Source organism: Ursus arctos, unplaced genomic scaffold (genome assembly GCF_023065955.2).
Source record: "Ursus arctos isolate Adak ecotype North America unplaced genomic scaffold, UrsArc2.0 scaffold_3, whole genome shotgun sequence".
NCBI classification, from domain to species: domain Eukaryota; kingdom Metazoa; phylum Chordata; class Mammalia; order Carnivora; family Ursidae; genus Ursus; species Ursus arctos.
The window spans coordinates 83850823-83876412 of NW_026622985.1; the positions used below are offsets into that span (position 1 = coordinate 83850823).

At 43.7% G+C, this 25590-nt stretch overlaps 1 protein-coding gene across 1 annotated transcript in view; it reads left to right on the forward strand.

Annotated features, from left to right (window-relative positions):
• Nucleotides 1-25590, forward strand: part of EXOC4 (exocyst complex component 4) — a 722726-nt gene that overhangs the window by 560467 nt on the left and 136669 nt on the right. The window contains exon 12 of the mRNA XM_026511236.4: nt 14243-14379. Within this exon, the coding sequence (XP_026367021.1) occupies nt 14243-14379 (137 nt within the window). The remainder of the gene's footprint in view (nt 1-14242; nt 14380-25590) is intronic.

The following is a 25590-nucleotide window of genomic DNA, read 5'->3' on the forward strand; positions in this document are numbered from 1 at the left end:
CTTTAATATTTGTTTTGGTTTTCTTTTTTAAAGCCAGAGAATTAGACTGTGGATAGCAAAGGTTGCTTCCGGCTCTAGGGTTGGGTTTCGGAGCTCCATCCACCTGCTCGCCCACTGCCCTGCTTCTGTCCCCACAGGAGGAAGCCCTCAGCCTGCTATCCAGACCTTCCTTCCACAGGTGGGCTCCCCCTGGCCAGGCAACCCTTTCTCCCCCTGTTCCTCCTTAGGAATCTCCCCCTCCAGCCACACTTGTCTCCTGTTTGCTACACAGGACCAGCTTTTCCCTGGTCTGAAATGCCTTGCTTCTTCCTCCCCAGTATCCTGAACCTCACCCATCTTCCAGATCCCACTTCAGTCTTTCCCACCTTTTCACTGCTATTCCCCCACAGTGTTTTTTTGTTTTTTGTTTTTTGTGGGTTTTTTTGCACTTAACTGGCATCTTCTCTTGGAATATCACTTGTTCCGAGAGCATTGCTTGGCACAAGAGAAATGCTATAGCTGCTGTGGTTGTTAAACTTCTGTGTCTTCTGTAGCACTGTGTATTTTGCTGAATAGCAACCTTAAGGTGCTTTGGAAGTGTGTGTGTGTGTTGGGGGGCTAGAGTTGACGATATCTCTTAGAGGTGCCAATGTTCACCTCTTCGTTGATATATTTCCACTCCCTGGGTTCCGTGACCTATCCAGGGGAATTGATAACGTGGACATACAGTCATATTGATCTGAAGCATGTAAGGAAACAAAGATACCCCCTGGGATCTCGCAGTCTAATCAAGCACAACTGTTGCATACTTCTTTCCCCTTTGCTGCTACATTGTTTTGAGTATGAAATCACAAGCCCCTAAATAAACCTCATGAAGAGCCAGCTGTGCTTATAAGATATGTTAGGCACAGAGTTTATTCAAGCACAAGTGTTCCTCTAGCCAAAATGTTAAGAAAACATTATCCGTGGGGAGGAGTTAAGATGGCGGAGGAGTAGGAGACACCGTTTTCAGCCGGTCCCACGAGTCGAGCTGGATAGGTACCAGACCATCCTGAACAACCACGGAACCAGCCTGAGACGCAGGAAGACGCATCTGGATCTCTACAAATGAACATCTCCAGCGCTGAGTATTGAGGTACGAAGCGGGGAGCCATGAAACTGTGCACAGATATCGGAAGATAAACGGAAGGGGGAGGGAGCCGCCGCGTTTGGGCACCGGGAAGCGGTAGCCACTTGCACGGGAGAGCGGGCGGGGCTCACGGTCGGCACCCGCAAAACAGCAGACTGAGACCGTGAGCCGGGTGCGCGCGCCACCAGGCATCTCGCGGATCACCGGAATCCCGGTGCGCTCACTGGATCCAGACTGAGACCGGGAGATCCGGGAGATCCGGGAGCGCACGGGGCGGCGGGCGGCTGGCGGCATTAGAAACACAAAGGACAGAGACGCGCCGGCCCTGGAAGTGAGGGCTGGGACGCCGGGTGTGGGGCGCACATCCCGGGACGCTGCAGGGTTGAGCAGCACCAACAGAAACAGAGTTAAAGTGGCCAGAACATTAGTAGAGAACGGGCCGCAATCCTTCTCTTCTGTGACAGAGGCTGAAATTTGGCCGCTGCTGCTCTGACTCTCAGAAGAGGCACAGCAAACCACCAGGGAAAGCCGCCAGAGAACAAAAGCCTGGAAATACCGGCTCAGAGAGTGCCCATCCCCATCCCCCCTCACAGGGGACGCGGAGACTCTACCCAAACATGGCTGCCTGAGTATCGGCGCGGCAGGCCCCTCCCCCAGAACACAGAAGGCAGGCTGAAAAATCAAGAAGCCCACAACCCGGGCGCCTGGGTGGCGCAGTCATTGAGCGCCTGCCTTCGGCTCAGGGCGTGATCCCGGCGTTCCGGAAAGGAGTCCCTCATCGGGCTCCTCCGCTGGGAGCCTGCTTCTTCCTCTCCCACTCCCCTGCTTCTGTTCCCTCTCTCGCTGGTTGGCTGCCACATAAATAAATAAATAAAATCTTTAAAGAAGAAGCCCACATCCCTAAGATCCCTATAAAACAAGGGGCACGGCCTGGGACCCAGTCAATAATTTGGGCTCTGGAAACCCCGCAACCTCTCTTCATCAGAATGACAAGAAGGAGAAGCCCCCCCCAGCAAAGAAAAGACAGTGAGTCTGTGGCCTCTGCCACAGAAATAATGGATATGGATGTAACCAAATTATCAGAAATGGAATTCAGAGTAACGATGGTCAAAATGATGAGTAGAATTGAAAAAACTATTAACGAAAAGGTTACTGAGAATATAGAATCCCTAAGGACAGAAATGAGAGCGAATCTGACAGAAATTAAAAATTCTATGAGCCAAATGCAGGCAAAACTAGAGGCTCTGACAGCCAGGGTCGCAGAAGCAGAGGAACGGGTTAGTGAATTGGAGGATGGGTTAATAGAGGAAAAAATGAAAATAGAAGATGGTCTTAAAAAAATCCACGCCCACGAATGTAGGTTACGGGAGATTACTGACTCAATGAAACGATCCAATGTTAGAATCATCGGCATCCCCGAGGGGGTGGAGAAAAACAGAGGTCTAGAAGAGATATTTGAACAAATTGTAGCTGAAAACTTCCCTAATCTAGCAAGGGAAACAAACATTCGTGTCCAAGAGGCAGAGAGGACCCCTCCCAAGCTCAACCATGACAAACCTACGCCACGTCACGTCATAGTGCATTTCGCAAATATTAGATGCAAGGATACATTATTAAAAGCGGCCAGGGCAAAGAAATTTCTCACGTACCAAGGCAAAAGCATCAGAATTACGTCAGACCTGTCTACACAGACCTGGAATGAGAGAAAGGGTTGGGGGAGCATATTTAAAGCTCTGTCAGAGAAAAACATGCAGCCAAGGATCCTTTATCCAGCAAGGCTGTCATTCAGAATTGATGGAGAAATAAAGACATTTCAGAATCGCCAGTCACTAACCAATTTTGTAACCACGAAACCAGCCCTACAGGAGATATTACGGGGGGTTCTATAAAAGTAAAAAGGCCCCAAGAGTGATACAGAACAGAAAGTCACAGCCAATACAAACAAAGACTTTACTGGCAACATGGCAACATTAAAATCATATCTCTCAGTAATCAGTCTTAATGTAAATGGTTTAAACCATCCCATAAAGCGCCACAGGGTTGCAGATTGGATAAAAAGAAATGACCCATCCATTTGCTGTCTACAAGAGACTCATTTCAAGCCCAAAGATGCATTCAGACTGAGAGTAAGGGGATGGAGTACCATCTTTCACGCAAATGGACCTCAAAAGAAAGCTGGGGTAGCAATTCTCATATCAGATAAACTGGATTTTAAACTACAGACTATAGTTAGAGACACAGAAGGGCACTATATTATTCTTAAGGGAAGTATTCAACAAGTGGATATGACAATTATAAATATATATGCCCCCAACAGGGGAGCAGCAAGATACACAAGCCAACTCTTAACCAGAATAAAGAGACATATAAATAAAAATACATTAATAGTAGGGGACCTCAACACTCCACTATCAGAAATAGACAGAACACCCTGGCAAAGACTAAGCAAAGAATCAAAGGCTTTGAATGCCATACTCGACGAGTTGGACCTCATAGATATATATAGAACACTACACCCCAGAACCAAAGAATACTCATTCTATTCTAATGCCCATGGAACATTCTCAAGAATAGACCATGTTCTGGGACACAGAACAGGTCTCAACCGATACCAAAAGATTGAAATTATCCCCTGCATATTCTCAGACCACAACGCTCTGAAATTGGAACTCAACCACAAGGAAAAATTTGGAAGAAACTCAAACACTTGGAGACTAAGAACCATACTGCTCAGGAATGACTCGATAAACCAGGAAATCAAAAATCAAATTAAACAATTTATGGAGACCAATGAGAATGAAAATACAACAGTCCAAAACCTATGGGATACTGCAAAGGCAGTCCTAAGGGGGAAATACATAGCCATCCAAGCCTCACTCAAAAGAAGAGAAAAATCTAAAATGCAGTTTTTATATTCTCACCTCAAGAAGCTGGAACAGCAACAGAGGGACAGGCCTAATCCACACATGAGGAAGCAGTTGACCAAAATTAGAGCTGAAATCAATCAAGCAGAAACCAGAAGTACAGTAGAGCAGATCAACAGGACTAGAAGCTGGTTCTTTGAGAGAATCAATAAAATTGACAGACCACTGGCAAGACTTATCCAAAAGAAAAGAGAAAGGACCCAGATTATTAAAATTATGAATGAAAAAGGAGAGGTCACGACGAGCACCATTGAAATTGGAAGGATTATTAGAAATTTTTATCAACAGCTATATGCCAATAAACTAAGCAATCTGGAAGAGATGGAATCCTTCCTGGAAACCTATAAACTACCAAGATTGAAACCGGAAGAAATTGATTCCTTAAACAGGCCAATTAATTATGAAGAAATTGAGTCAGTGATAAACAACCTTCCAAATAACAAAACTCCAGGCCCGGACGGTTTTCCTGGGGAATTCTACCAAACATTCAAAGAAGAAATAATACCTATTCTCCTAAAGCTATTTCAAAAAATAGAAACAGAAGGAAGCTACCAAACTCATTTTATGAGGCCAATATTACCTTGATCCCCAAACCAGGCAAAGACCCCCTTAAAAAGGAGAATTACAGACCGATTTCCCTAATGAATATGGACGCCAAAATCCTCAACAAGATACTTGCTAATAGAATCCAACAGTTCATTAAAAGGATTATCCATCACGATCAAGTGGGATTCATACCTGGGATGCAAGCGTGGTTCAATATTCGCAAATCAATCAGCGTGATACATCATATCAACAAGAAAAGACTCAGGAACCATATGATCCTCTCAATCGATGCAGAAAAAGCATTTGACAAAATACAGCATCCTTTCCTGATTAAAACCCTTCAGAGTGTAGGAATAGAAGGTACATTTCTCAATCTCATAAAAGCCATCTATGAAAAGCCTACTGCAAATATTATTCTCAATGGGGAAAAGCTGGAAGCCTTTCCCTTAAGATCAGGAACTCGACAAGGATGCCCACTCTCGCCACTATTATTCAACATAGTACTAGAAGTCCTTGCAACAGCAATCAGATGACAAAAAGGGATCAAAGGTATTCAAATTGGCAAAGAAGAAGTCAAAATGTCTCTCTTTGCAGACGACATGATACTCTATATGGAAAACCCAAAAGAAGCCACTCCCAAACTATTAGAAGTTATAGAGCAATTCAGTAACGTGGCAGGATACAAAATAAATGCTCAGAAATCAGTTGCATTTCTATACACGAATAACGAGACCGAAGAAAGAGAAATTAGGGAATCCATCCCATTTACAATAGCACCAAAAACCATACGTTACCTTGGAATTAACTTAACCAGAGACGTAAAGGACCTATATTCTAGAAACTATATATCACTCTTGAAAGACATTGAGGAAGACATAAAAAGATGGAAAGATATTCCATGCTCATGGATCGGAAGAATTAACATAGTTAAAATGTCCATGCTACCCAGAGCAATCTACACTTTCAATGCTATCCCGATCAAAATACCAAGGACATTTTTCAAAGAACTGGAACAAACAGTCCTTAAATTTGTATGGAAACAGAAAAGGCCCCGAATCTCCAAGGAACTGTTGAAAAGGAAAAACAAAGCTGGGGGCATCACAATGCCGGATTTCGAGCTGTACTACAAAGCTGTGATCACAAAGACAGCATGGTACTGGCACAAAAACAGACACATAGACCAATGGAACAGAATAGAGAGCCCAGAAATGGACCCTCGGCTCTTTGGGCAACTAATATTTGATAAAGCAGGAAAAAACATCCGGTGGGAAAAAGACAGTCTCTTCAATAAATGGTGCTGGGAAAATTGGACAGCTACATGCAAGAGAATGAAACTAGACCACTATCTCACACCATACACAAAAATAAACTCCAAATGGATGAAAGACCTCGATGTGAGACAGGAATCCATCAAAATTCTAGAGGAGAACATAGGCAACAACCTCTACGACATCGGCCAAAGCAACCTTTTTCATGACACATCCCCAAAGGCAAGAGAAACAAAAGATAAAATGAACTTATGGGACTTCATCAAGATTAAAAGTTTCTGCACATCCAAGGAAACAGTCAGAAAAACTAAGAGGCAGCCCACGGAATGGGAGAATATATTTGCAAATGACACTACAGATAAAGGACTGGTATCCAAGATCTACAAAGAACTTCTCAAACTCAATACACGAGAAACAAATAAACAAATCAAAAAATGGGCAGAAGATATGAACAGACACTTTTCCAATGAAGACATACAAATGGCTAACAGACACATGAAAAAATGTTCAAAATCATTAGCCATCAAGGAAATTCAAATCAAAACCACACTGAGATACCACCTTACGCCAGTTAGAATGGCAAAAATAGACAAGGCAAGAAACAGCAATTGTTGGAGAGGATGTGGAGAAAGGGGATCCCTCCTACATTGTTGGTGGGAATGCAAGTTGGTACAGCCACTCTGGAAAACAGTGTGGAGGTCCCTTAAAAAGTTAAAAATTGAGCTACCCTATGATCCAGCCATTGCACTACTGGGTATTTACCCCAAAGATACAGACGTAGTGAAGAGAAGGGCCATATGCACCCCAATGTTTATAGCAGCAATGTCCACAATAGCTAAATTGTGGAAGGAGCCGAGATGCCCTTCAACAGATGACTGGATTAAGAAGTTGTGGTCCATATATACAATGGAATATTACTCAGCTATCAGAAAGAACGAGTTCTCAACATTTGCTACAACATGGACAGCACTGGAGGAGATAATGCTAAGTGAAATAAGTCAAGCAGAGAAAGACAACTATCATATGATTTCTCTCATCTATGGAACATAAGAACTAGGATGATCGGTAGGGGAAGAAAGGGATAAAGAAAGGGGGGGTAATCAGAAGGGGGAATGAAACATGAGAGACTATGGACTATGAGAAACAAACTGAGGACTTCAGAGGGGAGGGGGGTGGGGGAATGGGATAGACCGGTGATGGGTGGTAAGGAGGGCACGTATTGCATGGTGCACTGGGTGTTATACACAACTAATGAATCATCGAGCCTTGCATCGGAAACCGGGGATGTACTGTATGGTGACTAACATAATATAATAAAAAATCATTAAAATAAAAAAAAAAAAAAAAAAAAAAAAAAGAAAACATTATCCGTAGTTTACATGGTATACATTTGCCAAGTTATTAACTGGCAGGTAAATTTTATAATCACTTATGTGAATTAGAAAGAGATAGACCATTGCTGGTTGCCCAAAATTTGACCTCATATTTTCTTTGTTTAAGCCTATTTATAAACTATAATTCTCTTCAGCCTGCCAAATGGAGCTTCAGAATGTATTTCCCTGTTGGCTCTAGAAGTCTGTCTTTTCTCAAGAGTAGAACCTTTGGAAATCACCTTCCTACACTCGGAGTGGATCATCTAATCAGTGACATCAGGATTACTTCGTTGTACTTTCTTGCTTGGAGAGGGTAAAAGAGGGATATTCCAAATATTTAGGTATCAAGTATGTATTTGTTATGCAAGGACCTCCAGCATCTAGCTCTGACATCTTGTCACAGCCTCCCCGATCTATACACACACACACACACACACACACACGCATGCACACGTACCCTTCATCACAGCTGTGAAGAACCACTTGCGCGTCCCTAAATCCTACGCTGTTTCACATTCATGCTGCTCTAACTGCAGTGTCTTTCCCCCAGTTTTGTCAATCTGTAAGTCACTATTGATCCTTCAGAAATCAATTCGGTGATAACTTCCTCTTTCCCACCACTCCCCAACCCCACCCCAGTGCAGTTAACTTACCTTCTCTCTGCCTCTGCTTACAATATACAGTTGCCCAGGATAGCACCTGTGGGACTTTATTGTCTTTGTGAACTCGTTGGTCTCCTCCTACTAACATCTAAGACTGCTGGAGGGTGGGACCTTGTCTCAGCTGGCTTTTGATCTTCTGCAGTGAGCCTAATATTTGGCCCAGAGGAAATACGTACGTAATAAATATGTATCTCTTTAATAGTTAAGTCCCCTGCCCTGTCCCCAGACAGCTTCTGATCCTTCCCAACAGTTGGCATCCAGTGGTCTGTAGTAGTGTTGCCAGCAATACTGCTACATCTTCACAGTGCATACATACCCCGTGAGTGGAAACCACTGTACTCGAGTACTTACGCACTTACAGATGGTACTCGGACAAGTTGTGGAAGGGTACCTCTTCATTTGTGTAATGGTTGGACAGAATTGTTTACGACTGACGTCTAAAATGCATGTACATAACCACCAACCAGATGTCCCTCCCAGTCACGATCTCCCCCTTCCCTAGCAAAGGTATATCCATCGGAGTTCTCCAGAGAAGTAGAACCAAAGGCACAGGAGAGAGCTGTTCTAGATGTTTTTAACCAGAGGACCTAATGGGGGTCGGGAAGAGTTTTTCTACAGAAAGGAGGTTTTAGCTGAGATCTGAAAGATAAGGAAAAGTACTCTAAGAAAGGAAGATGGGGGACAGAACTTTAGAGGCAAGTGCAGGGCCCTGAAATGGGAACGAAGAACTGAAGAAGCCCCAGGTAGCCGGGTCTCAGAGAAGCAAGGGGCAATGGTAGCCGATGAGGCTGGAGGAGTAGACAGAAGCCTGTCATGAAGGGCCTTGCGGGTTATCTGAAGAATGCAGGGCCTCGTGCATTCAAGAGCTTTAAGTTGGTAAGAGACATAATCAGATATCACTTCAAATGTTTTCTTTTGACATTAAACTTACAAACTCTATAGAGCGTACAAATCTTAAGTGTGAAGAGTTTTTACATATTTGTAAAAACTGTGTTTTTACAAATGTGTAATGTGTTTACTCATGGAACAGCTGTCCCATCAAGATGTTTCCAACACCTGGAAGGTTCTCACCTTCTCAGTCAGGACCCACCCCCTTCCAGGACGGCCACTCTTCCGACTTCTACCACCAGAGACGACTTCTGCTTGTTTTTGAACTACGGTAATAACAGTTGTTTCCCTTTGTGTCTTAATGCTTTACTCAGCACACGGTGTGTGAGATCCATCCATGTTGTCACGTGCAGTAGGGGCTCATCCTTTTTCATTGCTCTGTAGTATTCCGTTGTGTGACTATACCACACAGCATCTGCTCCTTCAGCTACTGACGCACGGGACAATCGCCCTTTTTTTTTTTTTTTTGCTATTATAAGTAAAACTGCTATGACTTCTTGTGTTCATGGCTTTTGATGGACATAAGCACTCATTTCTGTAGGAGATAGAAGTTTTTAACAGATCCCTCTGCTGGTGAGGTGGAGGATGATGGGGAAGGGAGTAGAAGGGCATTTTCTCAGGTGCCAGCTCCTGGATGCATAGACTTTTACCAGATAGCTTATTAAAGGAGCAGACCCATTCAGAACATTTTAAACATCACAGAAATCAAAATATAGATTAAAAAATGAAAAGCAGACTTCCTTTTCACTTCCAGCATTACTGTCATAACTGGAGCTATTATTGTTCACAGCAAGCTAGCATGTAGAGCGGATAATAATTGGAAGGATGGTATGGTATGACAGGCTTTACTGACTTGTAATTGAATATGTCCCAATAAACAGATTATTGTCCTCATCTAACATTTGTGAAACCCCCTCCTTCCACAGTTGCTGGTGTGTGTGTGGTAGTGTGGGGGTGTGGTAGTATGGGGGTGCGTCTGAATTGACTGTTTTCTCTCAAATGCCTCCTAAAGCAGTTTTCAAGAACCTTGGGTTCTTTGTAGCATCTCTGAACCATCCCGGCTCCGGGGACTAAAAGGGCACACATACAGAGACTGCATTCTCCAAACTCGAGGTTTTTGGTTTTGTTTTTCCTGAATTGTGAATTTATTTATATTTCTTAAAACTTTAAAATTAGCACATTTAGCTGTATGTGTCATGGGTTGACATTGCAGAAAATCATATAGTCAGGTGAAATTCAGAAGAGTTTTGTAGAAAAGTCTAAAGTCTGTAGTCACAATAAGTGTTCAGTCATTAGAACCATGGGAATTAAGATACAGTAATATAGTAATAAAGAGGCTCTGGGTCTGATTCCACGTCACACGTGAGGCTTTTGACTCACTATTTTGCATCATAGTTCTGCTCTAAATCTGTCTTTTCATGGTTCTGAATGTGCCGTGCGTTTTCATTAGTAACCATTTCTTGAACACCTACAATATGCCAGACACTTTTTTTTTTGATGTTCAGTTAGCCAGCATATAGTTGCTACTAGGTAGTAGAGATATGAAGGTGTAGTCACTGCTCAAAGGAATTGATGGTCTAGCGAAAGAGAGAGTCGGGTGAACCAGTGGGTACCGTACTCCACTGAGGGCTTGGGCTAATTGTACCTAGGGTGTTCTGGCAGCACTGGGGGGTGGGGGCATTTAAATCAGAGCAGGTAGCCTGTGAGCTGACTTTTCAAGGATGACAGACATGTGCTAGGAAGGGCATTCCAGGCCCAGAGATTAGGAAGCTCAAAGACACACAGGCAGGAAGTAGCTTGATGCAGTCAAGGCATAACTAGTGGTTGAGTGTGATTGGAGCATAGGGTTAGAACGCTCAGTGGAGCTGGAGAGAAGGTTAGAGAGGTGGGAAGGGACCAGAACTTAAAAGGCTGGGCATGTAGAAAAGGATGCGGACCTCGGAGGAAGAGGCTCAGATTCTCATACTGTTCTTGCTGGACTCCCTGTGAGTCCTCAAGCATGTCACTGGGCATAGGGTCCTCATCAGTATGACCGGGAAACTAGGGAGTCATTCCCAAACCATGTTCTGGAAACACCGTTCCAGAAGATGTGAAAAGATCTATGCTGTGCTATGAAAAATGTTTTCTTAAATAATTAGGGAAAGATTGAATACAACCTTTGCCTCTTTCAGATTCACAATGACATTAGCATAGTAAAAGTTTCCAAAGTCCTCCAGTGAAGAAACCACTTCAATTTCCTTTAACTCAGCATTTTCCAAATTACTTGAACTCAGAGTCCATTTTCTATAATTTTACTATTAGTATCAGGCTGCAGAGCCCCATTTTGGCAAACCATGGACAAGGTCTTAAAGGTCCAATCATCTTCATTCGTTAAAATTTTTTTAAAGCGCAGAACCAAAGAGCTGGTCCTTATACACCGTCTTCCTATTTTAGCCTGCTGGTGCATCTCTGTAAGAAACTTGAGTTATTTTTCATAGCAATGGCTTTTTTATTGCATCCACTATCTTGGGATTTTTTTTTTCCTTTTCTCATTTTTCATGTCATGCCCAGACTTTATTACCTGGTAATAAGTTGCAAGAAATGAGAATTGAGTTGTTTCTAAACAAATATCAATCACTTGTGATATGTTTAGTAGAAATTATAATGAATATAATCAGGGTTTTACTTATTATAAAATCATTATATTCAACATTGGCAAATCCCAAAATTAATAACGAGTCAATACATCATTTGAGATGCCAAAGAGATCAAATAAATAAAAACAGAATTGACCTTGTTAGAAATTCGAGATTTGCAACACTTATCTGTCAGAGCCACTGATTTGGAAATTGTAATAAATTCTTGGAAAATGGGAACTTTTTCCCCCTGTAAAAATACCCATCATTTGGCAAACTACAGTGTCATTTTCCTTGAAGAGAATGTAGTGATTGATTATCCAGAGTGCTACCATGACAAGGTAAACCAACCAAATAGCTGGAAAATTGTATGTAATCATAGAGCATCACACAGGCTTTTTGTTGAGCACGATCATTAGAATTAAACTATGGCATTCTGATCATTCCCTGTAGGTACTTCCCCCAAAGCCTTTATCTCCAGGGGATGTTCCCATATGCTTGCATTTTCCCCTTCCCCTCTGACAATCACAGGAATAAACACAGACCACCCTGAACCCACCCAGCGAGACTGCAGGATGCAGAGAGGCCAGTGTCTAGCATCCCTGACATATGTGACACTAGGAGAGGTTTATTTATGTGTGCTAACATTATTAGTACTACTTCTCTTATTAGTTGCATTGTCCTAAAGGTCCTGAGAAATCGTGAACCACTGGGGGAGGGGAATGATGGGAGATGGGCAAAAGGAAATGAAGAATGCCATTCTTGCTTTTTTGAGAACTTGATCATCTAATCCGGAAGACCAAACACACCTGAGATGACCTGAGAACAATTAGACATCTTCCCCTCTGTGTAAAAGCACCAGCCCCCTGATGGAATCCCAGAGCGATGAAGGCCAGTCGAGGAGCCACCAAAGCATCCCTGGTTATTAAAAGACTAAATTGAGTCATAAGAAAGGAAGAGGTTACCCAGACCTGCCCAGAGTTAATTATCAATAGCTTAATTGGAAATGGAACCAAGCCCTTTCTCTCAGTAAACCCCGAGCAATCTCCCTGTGCTCCTCTTCCCTGTGGTGGTTTAGATTTTGAGGGGGCTTTGGTAGGACGGCCGAACTCCACTCTCCTTTGTTAATTGCTGTCCACATGTTACAGGATAGCCCGTGTTCGGAGTCAGGATGAGGGTCGTAGATTCTTCTGAGCAGCGTGGGGACATGTAGCCAAGCAGAATCGATTCCTGTCACTCACACACGAATACAGAGGAGCGGGATTATGGATCGAGTTGAAGCTGCAGAGCTTTATTCTGAAAATCAATACAGAAAAGGAAGTTGAACTTGTGGGGATTCTACAGAGACTGTAATTTGGTTTCCTATGAGGTTTGCCTAACAGAATCTAACGGTTCCTTCCTTTTCACCTTCTGATTATTTTACTTCAGGAGGGGGGAGGTAGTGGGGAAGCAGGACAGAAGGTAAGAAACCTCCACGGCTAAATAGTCCTGAATAAGCACGCACGTGGGACGCTTAACTCAAGCTGATCCTCCATTGTGTCGAGAAAAGCCGTACGGTTTCATCCGTTCTTTTTATTTTTAGAATGAAAAAAAAATTAACCAAGACCCTGTACCCCCATAGTCTGCATTTAAGCAGAATAAAAGGCCTTTGATTTTTTCCCACAGGTCACTGTCAGCGTAGGAAAAAAAGATTTTTTTTGTTTACTTTTATGGCCAAGTCTTCCATAGTTTCTGTAATTCTATGTAAATAAGTCCATCTTCAACAAACTGGTTATTGATCAAAGGATTCCAAGATGCTAGACATGTGATTAATATTTACTCCAGTATAATTCTGCTCCTTTTGAAAGAGGCATGAACTAATGGTTTCAACAACCCAGTCTTGTCTTAATCCAAGATTTAGAGTTGATTGAATATGGCTCTTTGCAGATAGAACGGTGATCTGCTGCACTGTACGATCAGGCCCTAGGTGCAAGACGGGCTTATTATTGTTTCCGTGGGATATTTCTCTAATTCTGTTTTTAAAATATGGCTGAGTCCCTTTGGACAGTGCTTCTGTGACAGCAGCAACAATAGGAAATACTCTGATCTAATGAGAAAATGGTGGGGCTACAGGCAAGGGAACTCCGGGCTAGCTCCGAGGCAGAGTGGTGTAGTTAAAAGAGCGAAGCCTGCAGTCCTTGCTCTGCTTACGTCCTTTTCTGAGGCTGTTCCTTCATCTTGAAACTGGGGATGATTGTGGGACTCACCTGACAGGTAGGCACGCTGAGAGGATGGAATGAGCTGAAGTCTGTAGCGTGCCTAGCCCTGCACGCTGCACTTGTAAGAATGTTCGTGAGTACCGTGATGAATGTGAGTCCCAACTAAGAGACCTGTGCTGTGAGCGTGAAAACCTGCTACGAGCTGTGAGGCCCAATAGAAATGTTAGCTGTTGTTCTGAAAAGGTGCATGGTTTTGACACTTGTAAAACGGATCCTGGGGGGCATTTTCCTTGAGCTGCCTTTCCTAGGTCCCTAAACTTAAAGTACAGTCCTGGAGGCAGTAACCCAGTCTCCAACCGAATATGCATTTTCTTTCTTAAAAGCCGCAGCCATATCTCATGGATGCTAAGAATTCCATGAAACCAATCCGTAAACCCCTGTCGTGCGTCCTCCCATAGAAAGTACTTTCTCAGGCCTTTGGAAGACTGGCGTCATGTAAGAGACCTATTTGATTGTTTTTAATCGATATTTGTCAGTGTTGCATCCCCCCAGGAAACCCCATGTCTTAAATGATGGCATCCTTTCAGTTTTCCTTCCTTGTCCTATACACGACTTGAGTTAAAAAAAAAACAACTCATGAATTTGTGTGTCCTCTCGCAGAGCACGATCATTGTGGAGAAGACGGTGCAGGACCTCATGAACCTGATGCATGACCTGAGCGCGTACTCGGATCAGTTCCTCAACATGGTGTGCGTGAAGCTCCAGGAGTACAAGGACACCTGTGCCGCGGCCTGCAGGTAGAGCTTCGGTCGCCAGCCTGACCAGTGCCCTGCTAGGGGATACTGTTTTTCCACCATTCTAGAAAAGGACCAGTTTTGCATTTGTCAAGGGGCTTGACGAGAGCACGTGGCACAAAAATAGCCCCCTAGATGCAAGTGTTGTCACACCAACGGAGGGGATGCCAGGGACCAAGGGACAGAGCCACTCAGGACTGCCATTGAGTGGCATAGACAAGGTGTCAGCCTGGATTTCCAGGAAGGCCTAGAATCATTAAGATTTGTCTTCGAGGAAATGCCAGATCGTGGTTAGTTCATCTTGTGATCCTAAAAGGTCTTTAAAGGAAAGCAATGTCAAATTCTTAGGATCCCTTAATAACCTGCAATATGATTTCTTTTTAGTTCTTAAAATGTGCTTCTCCAGATGCTTAATCTCTAGCCTTCCTCCTGGCATGACAGGACAGTTACACCTGTTTCCGGCATCCGCAGAACTGCAAAACCGTTGTTATGAACTTGAAAACCTTTAGCTTTCCCTCCGATTTCTTTTCTCTGGGCTCAGAAATCTCACTGAGCTGTGGAAAAGATCATAGCACTTCTGGTAATAAGCTAATAATAGGAACAAATTATGGTCTGGTTGACAAGACCTGAAACAATTAGGGAAGAAAAGAGTATATAATAAAATACTAGATTTTATGTGATATATAATTAAGCATAGGTACGAAAGTACAGTACGTAATCAGGTGCTACTTGCACAATATGTGACAAAAGAGCAGAAGGAATGAGAGATGAGAGAGAAAAAGAAGGGGAGACGAGTCAGAACAGATTTCATAGGTGAGATGTGTGCTGGCCTTCGAAAGACGGATGGGTTGTAGGGAGGCTGACAGATAAAGGCCATTGCGGGGACGCAGGAGAAGCACGAGTAGAGTCGCCTGAGTGTTCAGCAACACCATTACCTCCTTGTGTAGGACGCCGTGCTGCACTCGGTGCTTCCTGTTACATCCTGTCTTCGCTTTTGTCAGAGGCCTGTTGAGCATTTACCAGATCCGAGGCGATGTGAGGATGTGAGGATAAAGCAGTCAGTCAGTCAGAGATTATACCTTTAATGAGTTTGCCTTCTCGGTGGAGACTAGAAAAGGAAATCAGAGACCAAGACACGTATGTCCACAGTGTCAATTTGTGATGGAAAATATAAGATAGGTGGGCAGGCTCTAGGAGGAAGAAACGACTTGAGGACAGGAGCGAGCGCCTCCGTGAAGGGTAGGAAGTTGGCCTTGTGAAGGGTGAGGAGGAGTTAGACAGGATTTGGGCTAAAGGAGCTGGCAGAAGGAACAAGAGCAATGTCAAGGAGGTGGGAAGAGTCAGAAAAGAAAGAACAAATGATGAATGTTTGGGTTTGGGAAAGGCAGGCTGAGCCACAGTGGAGGATCTTGAATACCAGGCTCATGGAACTTGGCCTTGTAAGATCGGTGGTGGGGAACCACTGAGGAAGAATCAGTGGGAAGTTCAGGCACAGACTTGTGCAGCAGGGAGACTTTTCTGAGCTTTGTGTATGATGGACGGGAAAGGCGAGAGTGTGGAGGGGGAGGGAGAGGAAGAGAGGCAACGAGTTCCTGAATTGGAGAAGAGGCAGAGGAGGTGGTGGGGAAGGGACGGATCAGGAGACACTAGGAGGCAGATTTGTAGGACGTGGCCACTGGTTGGCTCTAGGGGGTAAGGAAATATATGAAGAAATACTGGTTGAAATGAGCCCTGTCTTTTCTATGCTGTATTTGTAGAGAATTTTTTTCACTTGAATTCAAGATCTCACATTTACCCATTAAATTTAATGTTATTTTTAGCTCATCATTTCAGTCTTTTGAGATATTTTTGAATCCTCATTCTGTCATCAGGAAATCTTAGCTCTTCCCCAAATTCCTTGTCATTCTTGATTTTATAAGCAATCTTTTAGTTTCTTTATGTATGTTATTTGAAAAAAAATGTTCAACAGGACAGGGCTAAGTTGAGAATTTGGGGGGCATACCTCTCGAGACTTCCTTTGAGATTCTCATTCCTGTATTACTCAGTACCTCAGGAGTTCATGGGGTTTTCTAAACTGTGCCTCAAGAGCAGACTCTGGAACCTACATTTGAATGCCCGCTTTACCCCCTATTAGTTATATGACCTTGAACAGTTACTCAGCCGCCCTGTGCCTTAACTTTCTCATCTGCAAAAAGGGATAATAATAGATCTTCTCTTGTAGGGTTGTTTTGAAAATGTTAGTCTTCTAGAACTGTTCTTAACAAACTAGTAAGTGTCCCCCAAAATGATTAGCTGTGATTCTAATGACAAAGATGAACTTTACCACCATTCATGATAGGACCCCCTGTACTTTACCATCTGCCCCTGTAAGAGACTTGTTAGATTTCTTGCTGGTGTCTGTCCAGTCCTAATCTTTGTAATGCAGTCCCCCTCCCTCAGGTCTCCCCAGGGTGAGCACATACTGACGTGCAAACGACAGCACGAGGTATCCTTCCACTTTCAGGACCCACTGTTCCCTGCTCTGCTGAACCTTTGTTAAGAGCTCTCGCTCATCTTGGGCAGCTTACAAATTACCCCTGGAAACCAGGACTCTTGACCTTGAGACAGATTTACCATTTCTTCTGTCAAAGCAATGAGTCCCGATTTAAGATAGGAACGAAGGCATGTGACTTGTGCGTAGGGAGGTCTTCCTGGCTCCGCGTGAGGACCACTTCCCAATTGTTCACAAACCATCTTGAGTAATCTGTTCTAGAATTTTGCCTGTAACTCCAAACTCACCCGATTTCTGTCATTTACTTTCTTTTCTTTTATGAACATCTTTGCTCTCGGGCATTTTTCACTGTTTGCCAGGATACGTCTAAGATTATCGGGAATGGTTCCGTGATTCTCTGCTCTGAATTACTTCTGTGCCCCAAGGTCCTTGCCTAAATGTATTAAACCTGTTGAAATATTCTTTGATTTCAGTAACTGTTGACACAGTCGGTTTCCCCATCCCTAAAACTACATACTGGTTTCTAGGCTTTCATTCAGTCAGCAGGTGTTTATAGAGTACTTGTGTAACAGTTAGTAGGTACAGCGATGAACCAAAAGACAAGATGTTGCTTTCATGGAGTTTACATTCTGTTGGAGATGGAAGAGAGAAGACAGACAATAAATAGAATGCATAAACACAAAGAATTTTAAAATAATAAGTACTGTGGGGTGGGGGAGGGAATGGCATAGGGCGGATAGACTAGAGAATAGGACAAGGAGCCTGCCGTTTTACATAGGGTGTTCCAGAGGGCCACTCAAGTCGAGGTTTGAGAAGAGGCTCAAAGGAATTTGGGGAGTTAGCTAAAGTATCTGGAAAGAGTACCCTGAAGAAGGCAAAGGCCCTAAGGCAGGGCTCTGCATGACAATTTTCAGGAGCCACAGCCTGGAGGCCAGTGTGGTTGGGGTAAAGTGAGCAAAGAGGGTATTAGGAGGACGTCCCAAAGAGATCAGAGGGCCAGACCAGGCAGGGCCTTGTAGGTCACAGTAGGGATGCTGGCTTCTACTCCGAGTGAAGTGGGGAGCCGCTGTAGGAATCGTGCCTGGGGGCAGCATGATCTGACTTACACCCTATTGAGAGTCAGCTGTAGGGGTCAAGGGTGGCAGCGGGGAGCGCAGTTAAGGGTTGTTGTGGTGATCCGGGTGAGGACGAAGACCGCTCATACTGCTTGGTGGCAGCAGCAATGGTGAGGACCGGTTGAATTCTGAATATTTTTGAAATTCCCTGTCTGATTAGTTTGAGTGTAAGAGAAAGAAAGGTGTCGAAGGTGACTCCTGGGATTTTTCATTTGAGTGATGAAAAGATGGACTTGCCAGCTATTGAGAGGAAGGACGCCGCAGAGCAAGCAGGTGAGGACTTAAATTTGGGGCAGCGGGGGGGGGGGTCTCTGAGGCATCCACATGGAGGTAGGGAGCAGGCATCCAAAGGAGAGGGGTCTGGCCATCGACATACAAATAGTATGTGTAAACAGTATTTAAAACCATGGCGAGAGAATAAATAAATAAATAAACCATGGTGAGATGAAACCTCACGGGAGTGAGTGTAAACATGACAGAAGAGGACTGTGGACTTGAAGAAGTTTGCCAGACGAGAAGAAACCAGCAAAGGCAGCAAGAAGCAGCAGTCAGTGAAGTAGGGGGCAGATTCAGAGTGCGGTGTCCGGAGACCAAGTAGCAGGGTGGAGGGAGGGTCAGCATCGGGTCAGCGTTCGAACTGATGCAGGGACAGGTTTGACCACACAGAGGGCATTGGTGACCATCACCGGAGCGGTTTTTGTGGACCAGTAGGACCGAAACCTGTACGGACCTGGGCCGAAGGAAGAAACAGAGAGCGGGGAGCTTGTAAGTATAGGTGAAACCCATACAGTGAGTTTTGCTGCCATGAGGGACAGAGAAATGAGGTTGTAGCTGGAGAGATGAGGTCACACGAAGGGTCTTTTGTCATTTTATATGTTCTTTTAAATAGAAGAAATCTGTGTGTTTGTATTTGAAGGGTATTACTTAGGAGAAAGGGAAGATTGCTGATGTAGGAGAGAAAGGGGCAAATTGCTGAAATTGGGTTTTGGCGAGTGAGTAGGAGCGGGATGTAATACACAGGGGGAGTGACTGGCTCTAGACAGGAACATGGAGAGTTTTGTTTGCTGTGGTCTGTCCTTCTAGGGATTGAATTCTTTCTCTGTCATTTACATTTCGCCATTTTGTCCAAACAACGCAACTGTATCCCGTTCTATTACTTCTTCTTGGAACACAGCTATTGCTTTTGGTTTGGCTCCTGATGTATTGTAGTCATGAAGAGTTATCTTGATTCTTTCCCCCAGGAGTCCATACCACCGTGGTATCCCTCCTGGCCCAACTGTCTGCAATGGTGTCCACTTATTGGTGTCCATTATCAGATCATTTCATACTCAAGGTAATATCTGTAGCGATCTACCACAGTTGCTGAATTGTAGGCCTGGGATGAATTATCTCAGGGATGGGAAAAGTAATTCTGTGAAGCTTTGAAGGAGAAAAAATAGAAAATCGTTTATATGGCCGTTATAAAACAACACACACTCTCCTTCGCGCGCGCGCGCGCGCACACACACACACACACACACACACACACACACACACACACAACCATATATAACCCCACGGAGCCTGTTGCCTATTTCTTAATCAGGTTTTTCAAGCTAGAAAGTGTTTTCTTATTGTATGGCTCTGAGGATGCAGAGTGTCCTTACTTTCTCCCTTCCCGTTTATTGCCCTCCCCCAGACTGGCACCTGCTGGGGAGTAATTAGGGCAGTCCTAATTTGGACAGCCAAATCCTGATTACAGTGAGAGGAAAAACAGGAAATGTTCTAGTTTTGCTGCCAGCAAATGACTGACTTAAATAGAAAGCCATATACAATTCAAATGATCCAAAATGATATAACATTGGGGAAGGAGGAAGGGGAGCAGGGAAACATTGCAATCTGATTCTTTCTCAGCAGATATCTTTTAGAGAAATGATCAAATCCACAAGCTCACAATGCCCTCTGCTGAGAGCTGGCTTGTTTTCTAAGTTTACCACGAGAACCGGAGCATCCATTGGGAGTTAAGAGATCTGAGGGAAGGTCAGGAACGTCTCACCTTTCCGTGAGCACCTCACTCTGGAGAGAAAGACTGTACTGTCTAATGATGTCATGTTACATGCTTTGGATCAAGAGAGGTTTCCTAAAAGGGTAATGAGGACTAGAAGTCTTTTCCTTAATTAGTCACACCCCTTGGGGCTTAGAGGCAAATTCAGCTGTGGATTCTCCACTGTGCTGCATTAGCAATCAGGCAGTTGGTCCATTAGCCTGCTACTTCCACGCTGAGTGCGTCGCTGCCTCTGCTCGTCCTCTCTGTCCTGGGGTACTACCAGCAGCTTAGGTGTCCCAAAATAGTCATTAAAAGATTGGAAACCACAGTTTTTTAAAGTTTCTGCCTCTTCCAAATCAGCATCAGTCCATTAATTTTTTTTGTGGTCTTTCTGCACTGGTTGGGCCTGGTAGAGAATACAAATAAAACATCTTCTAATCTTTGTGTCTCAACTGATAGAAAACACCAGCATGTCTTTATTAGGAGAAAGTATAACCATCCTCAGGGTTCAGAGAGGACCAAACACTCATGCCAGAGCATGAAGAAAGAGTGACATGGGGATAAACTTGCCATTGCTGATGACAGAAACCACGTCTGTCCAGGGCTAGGCAACTCATTGGCCCTCGGTGTGTTTGCTGAATGAATAAGGAAATTCCTAACGGACCGAACAGGGTGAGCAAGCAGTGGGGTAGCATGTGTAGATGCGATGTGCGGGGGAGAGGTTGAGAAATCAAAATGACTGTGTAGACAGTGTGGCTGGGTAGGAATGGGCAGAATAGGTTCTGAAAACTTCCCATATGAAGTGAGGGAATACTATCGTGGGTTTTGCTAAGGAGGATGACCTGCCTTCTCCACGATCAAAGCAGTGTTCTAAGATCTCAGTGGCCTCATTGTGTAAAATAGCAGGAACGAGAGACCAGGACCTGTGATGGGTCTTGAAGCCCTAGGGTTTCCTGAGTAGCCAGAGGCCAGAATCCTGCAGGAATGAGAGCCTGGTTGATAGTTGAGCTTGCCTTGCCAAGTTCGTAACCCAGCTAAGGTGACAGGGGTTGCGAGTGGGAGTGGGAGGACATGCGCCAGAAGCTAAGTCTGTCTGGCTCTAAAGCCCAAAAAGGATCAATAGCATCAAAGATGAAAAGTTGCAAAACCTAAACTAAGTTTTTTTTTTAGATTTATTTATTTATTTGAGAAAGAGAGCACGTGAGCAAGGGGGAGGGCGGGGGGGGGGCAGAGGGAGATGGGGAGAGAGAATCTTAAACAAACTATCCATTCAGCGCGGAGCCCAACACAGGACTCAATCCCAGGACCCTGAGATCACAACCTGAGCCAAACCAAAAGTCTAAACTAACTTTGAACCTCTGAAGAGCCACGGAGGGGCGCTGGGTTGTGCAGTTGGTTGAGGTCTGACTTTTGGTTTCAGCTCAGGTCGTGATCTCGGGGTCATGAAATCAAGTCGTTCCCCTCCACGCCCCCCCATCAGGCCTGCACTCAGTGCAGAATCTGCCCAAGATTCTCTTTCCCTCTCCCCCTCCCCCGACTCATATGTGCATGGTCTCTCTCTCTCTCTTTCTCTCTCTCTCAAATAAATAAATAAATAAATAAATAAAATCTTAAAAAAGGAAAAAAAAAAAGAATCAGAAAAATAGCCAAGGCAACTCTCTGCAAGCTCCATGCAAGCCTGTGTTCTGGTTGCCTCTTGAAACTATGTTCTATCCCTTACCCCCTTGGCTTACATGGCACTGATATATTCATTTTTATTAAATATTGAGGAGATACAAAAGAACACTTATAAAATATGTACACTGTCTGGTTCATAGAGAGCACTCAGCAAATGAGAGTTTTTATTTGCTCCTATAATTTATTATGCATAACTCTATTCTGGCATCCCATTTTATTGCAATTTAAAAATTTTTTTCATATGCATGATCTGATCAATTATTGGTTTACATGTCATTCTCTCCCCAAAACATTGTTTTTTAGCTGTGGATTCACATCGGACTTATTTGGGGAGATTTCAAAGCACCCATCCTGGATTTCCCGCACTGGGCCCACTGAGCCTTGGGGCTGGGCAAGAGTAGTTTAAAATGTCCCAAAAGTGATTCTCATGGGTGTTACTGATCTAAACTTTGAAAATCTAGAAGGAAATTCTCGTGTCTTTTCCCACATACTCATCTCCAGCTTTTAGCATGATGTCCATGTAGAGGCCTCTCCCCCATGTTTATTGATCAAATGAGTAGCTTCCCTCCACCTTTCGAGTGCACGTCAGCTGACACAGGTGCTGCCCACGCAGCCACAGGTCCCACAGATTCCATAGCAAGCAGCCAGTCTTAATTTCTCCCCCGCAACTCAGCCGACCACAGTATCAGATGGAGTCTCTTGTAACTTCGCTACAAAGTAATAACGACCTGGACTGGAATGGGGTCACAGAAAAGTAATAACGACCTGGACTGGAATGGGGTCACAGTCAGAAAAGCACTCAGCCACTGTGCAGGGGACTGTCAGTCATTAACCTATCTCTTCAGCTCCAACTGTCCTGAAGACAAGACTCCCTCGAGCTCACCAGTAAGAAAACGGAGGTGCAGAAAGGTCCAGAACCTGGCTAGGGTCACAGGGCGCGGGGGTGGTTGTGTGGCTTCAGGCCAAGCGTGTGTGGCTCGAAAGCCCAGAGAAGAGGCAGTGCAATTAAAGAGGGAACAGGGAACCTGAATGTTGCAGATGGTTCAGACACGTTCTCACAGGACCACGGAGTCCAGAGCAGTTGGTACAGACTCAGGTCCGGCTCTGCCCTCCTCAGCCTCTCCGACCCTGAGCAGGCCTTGGTATTTCGTCTATCAAATGGGAAAAATTGCCGTGCTTAGCACACAGGATTGTTACCAGGATTGCAAGAGTTAATACATGTGAAGTGTTGAGATCAATGCCTACTAAATGCTGTCAGCTGATAGTTATTGCTGCTGGTATTTATTATTTATTTTTAAATTAATTCATTGATAATATTGTTATTCACTAATACGATGGCAAAAGAAAGCTATTTTTGTAACCTCTGTTATTTCCCTGGTGCTTTGTGCTTCACTGCTGTCATTCACTCATCATTATTTATTCCGCAGTTAGTTATGAAGCACTTCTGGGGCCAGCGTTATTCTAGATGGAAGAGTATAAAAGTGAATACACTAGGCATCCTGCCTTCACGGACTTGACACCCTAATGAGGGACACAGAATACAATCAAGTAACAAATAATAAATTTCTCAGGAATAAGGGTGATGTGGTTAAAAAAAAAAAAAGGCTCAAGGTGAGGGACAGCATCAGGAAAGACCTCAGAGAGGACCTGATGTTTGAGCTAAATTCTGAAAGTTGAGATGGAGCCATATGGCAATATGGGAAGAACATTCCAGGCAGAGGAGGGAGAGGTATGAAGATGGCAAGAGGCTCAAAGCTTAAGTGCATTAAGCTTAGTGTAACTGGAACAGAGGGAGAGAGAAGGAGGGAGAAGTGCATATTGAGTAAGGATGGACAGGTGCAAGGGGCAGATCATTCGGGTTATTTCTCGCTACGTGTTAGAATCAACGTGAGCCCCACTTCAGAATGTGTAATTGATACACTTTTAAAATGCTTCCCCCCCCCCAAGTGTTTTAATGTGTGCCAGAATTAAGGACCATTGACAAAGGACCTCAAGGCCAGGGAATATGAGTTTTATTCTAAGTGCAATAAGAAGGCATGCATTTAGGGTTGAAACAGGGCAGTTACCTGGTCTGATGTCTTTCCATAAAGATCTTCAGTTTGCTTGTAATAAGAATCTGAAGATTGACACTTAACGACAAATTTTATATTAATTTGTGGTCCTCAGTTACAATTCTTTCCTTCTTGTTTTTTAAATATCAGTTAGTGTAACCGTTCTTATGAGAACGTGTCTATTTAAAGGTTGTTATTAAATTATGCCCAAGAGGTACCTTATACAAACTCTCAAATTTCAGATCCTTTTCCACGGGTCCTCTTGAACTGTTTCCCGTGCGTCATCTCCAGAGTAATCCGATGTTTCTGAAGCTGTGATTCTTAGGTAAAAATCTAGACCGTCATCAAGCTCTTTGACCAGCCTGAGGGTGATACAAAAAGAGCCTAATGTTTCTCTGCTCTTCTCCTACTTACTCTGCTCCATCTTATCTTAAGGGATTTGGGGGTTTTGTTTTTGTGTTTGTTTCAATGAGCAGCCTCGCGCTACCTCTTACTTTTGCAGCCCTCATTGTCATTGTCACTGTGTCCGTGGACGTTGCTCGGCGGTTTGGCCTGCTGTAGGTCCAGTCATTCACAGTTGAAAACCCACTACAGTAGCTTCCTCTGAACCATCCGTGTCTGGGGTTCATCTGTCTATCTTGGCTCCTAGTTTTTGAAGCATCTGAAAGATTCAGTCCCGGAAAGTAAACATCATGCCCTGGCTGTCACCAAACAGTTGAATCCAATTAGCCCCACCTGCCCCTGGTTGTTTACCTAATGAAAGAGTCCGCACCCCAGCTGTGTCCGGGGACCAGGCACACTCGCACTTCCCAACTGCTCTGGGGCGGAAGCAGGGCACACCAGAACCAGTCAGCACCAGCAGATGTTTTCTGAATGAAATTCACTCAGCTGTGTCTAGAGGGTAGACCCTTCTCATGGCAGCCTTATCACCTGCTCCAAGAGGTATACCTAGTTTCCTCCTCCTCCTGGGAACGGGTACAAATAGTTACACAGATGGCTCTGTCTGTGGCCCATTGAGCTGTGAATTAATTAGTAGATTATGGTTCTGGTAGTGGTGATTAACCCTACTCCTCTTGTGGAATAATTGTTGGAAATTTAGCTCTTCTTTTTTGAGGCTGTTTGGATATGTCCTAGAATTTTGTAGCCCACACAGTTCAGCATATCACAAAATGATAAACTAATAAATGCAGTTGGTGAGGATGGAGACTTTGCCATTTGAATGAAAAATTCCCTTTAGGGTAATTGTACATTGCTAATCAATGCCGATATTTCAAATTAGAATGCTTGGCATGACATTCAGGATTGATCTTCATTCCAGTATGAATTAATAATTTATTGTTGAGGGAAGTATATAGGTAGCATCTTAGTTCATTTTGATTACTGTTTTTTTACTAAAATAGGATCTATGAATATTAGTGAAGCCAGTAATAAAATATTATTGAATTAAGCCAGTCTTTAAAAAATATATTGTAAGTGAACAATGTGGGTACTTTTAAGGTAGTATTTCACTCAGCTATTTTTTTTTCATTTCAGCTAGTGCTAAAATGAAAAATTCTAGATGTCTAAAATGTACAATACCATCTCACATCTACACACCCAGGCTATTTCCTAAATCCTAGGGCAGCATCCATGGGCTCAAAGATTTAGATGCTGGAAAGCTAATTCAGGTTCTAACTCTGTGGAGCAGAATTTCACCTGTGGTATGGGTCTAGGAGGAACTGAACCACCCAGCCAAAGTTCTTTCTAGATACAGATGCTAAAATTTACACTTTATATCACATCTCACAAAATATTCTTCTTTTGATTTTTTTTTTTTAAAAGCATTTTAAAATGTCAGCCCTGTTCATAGCTTAC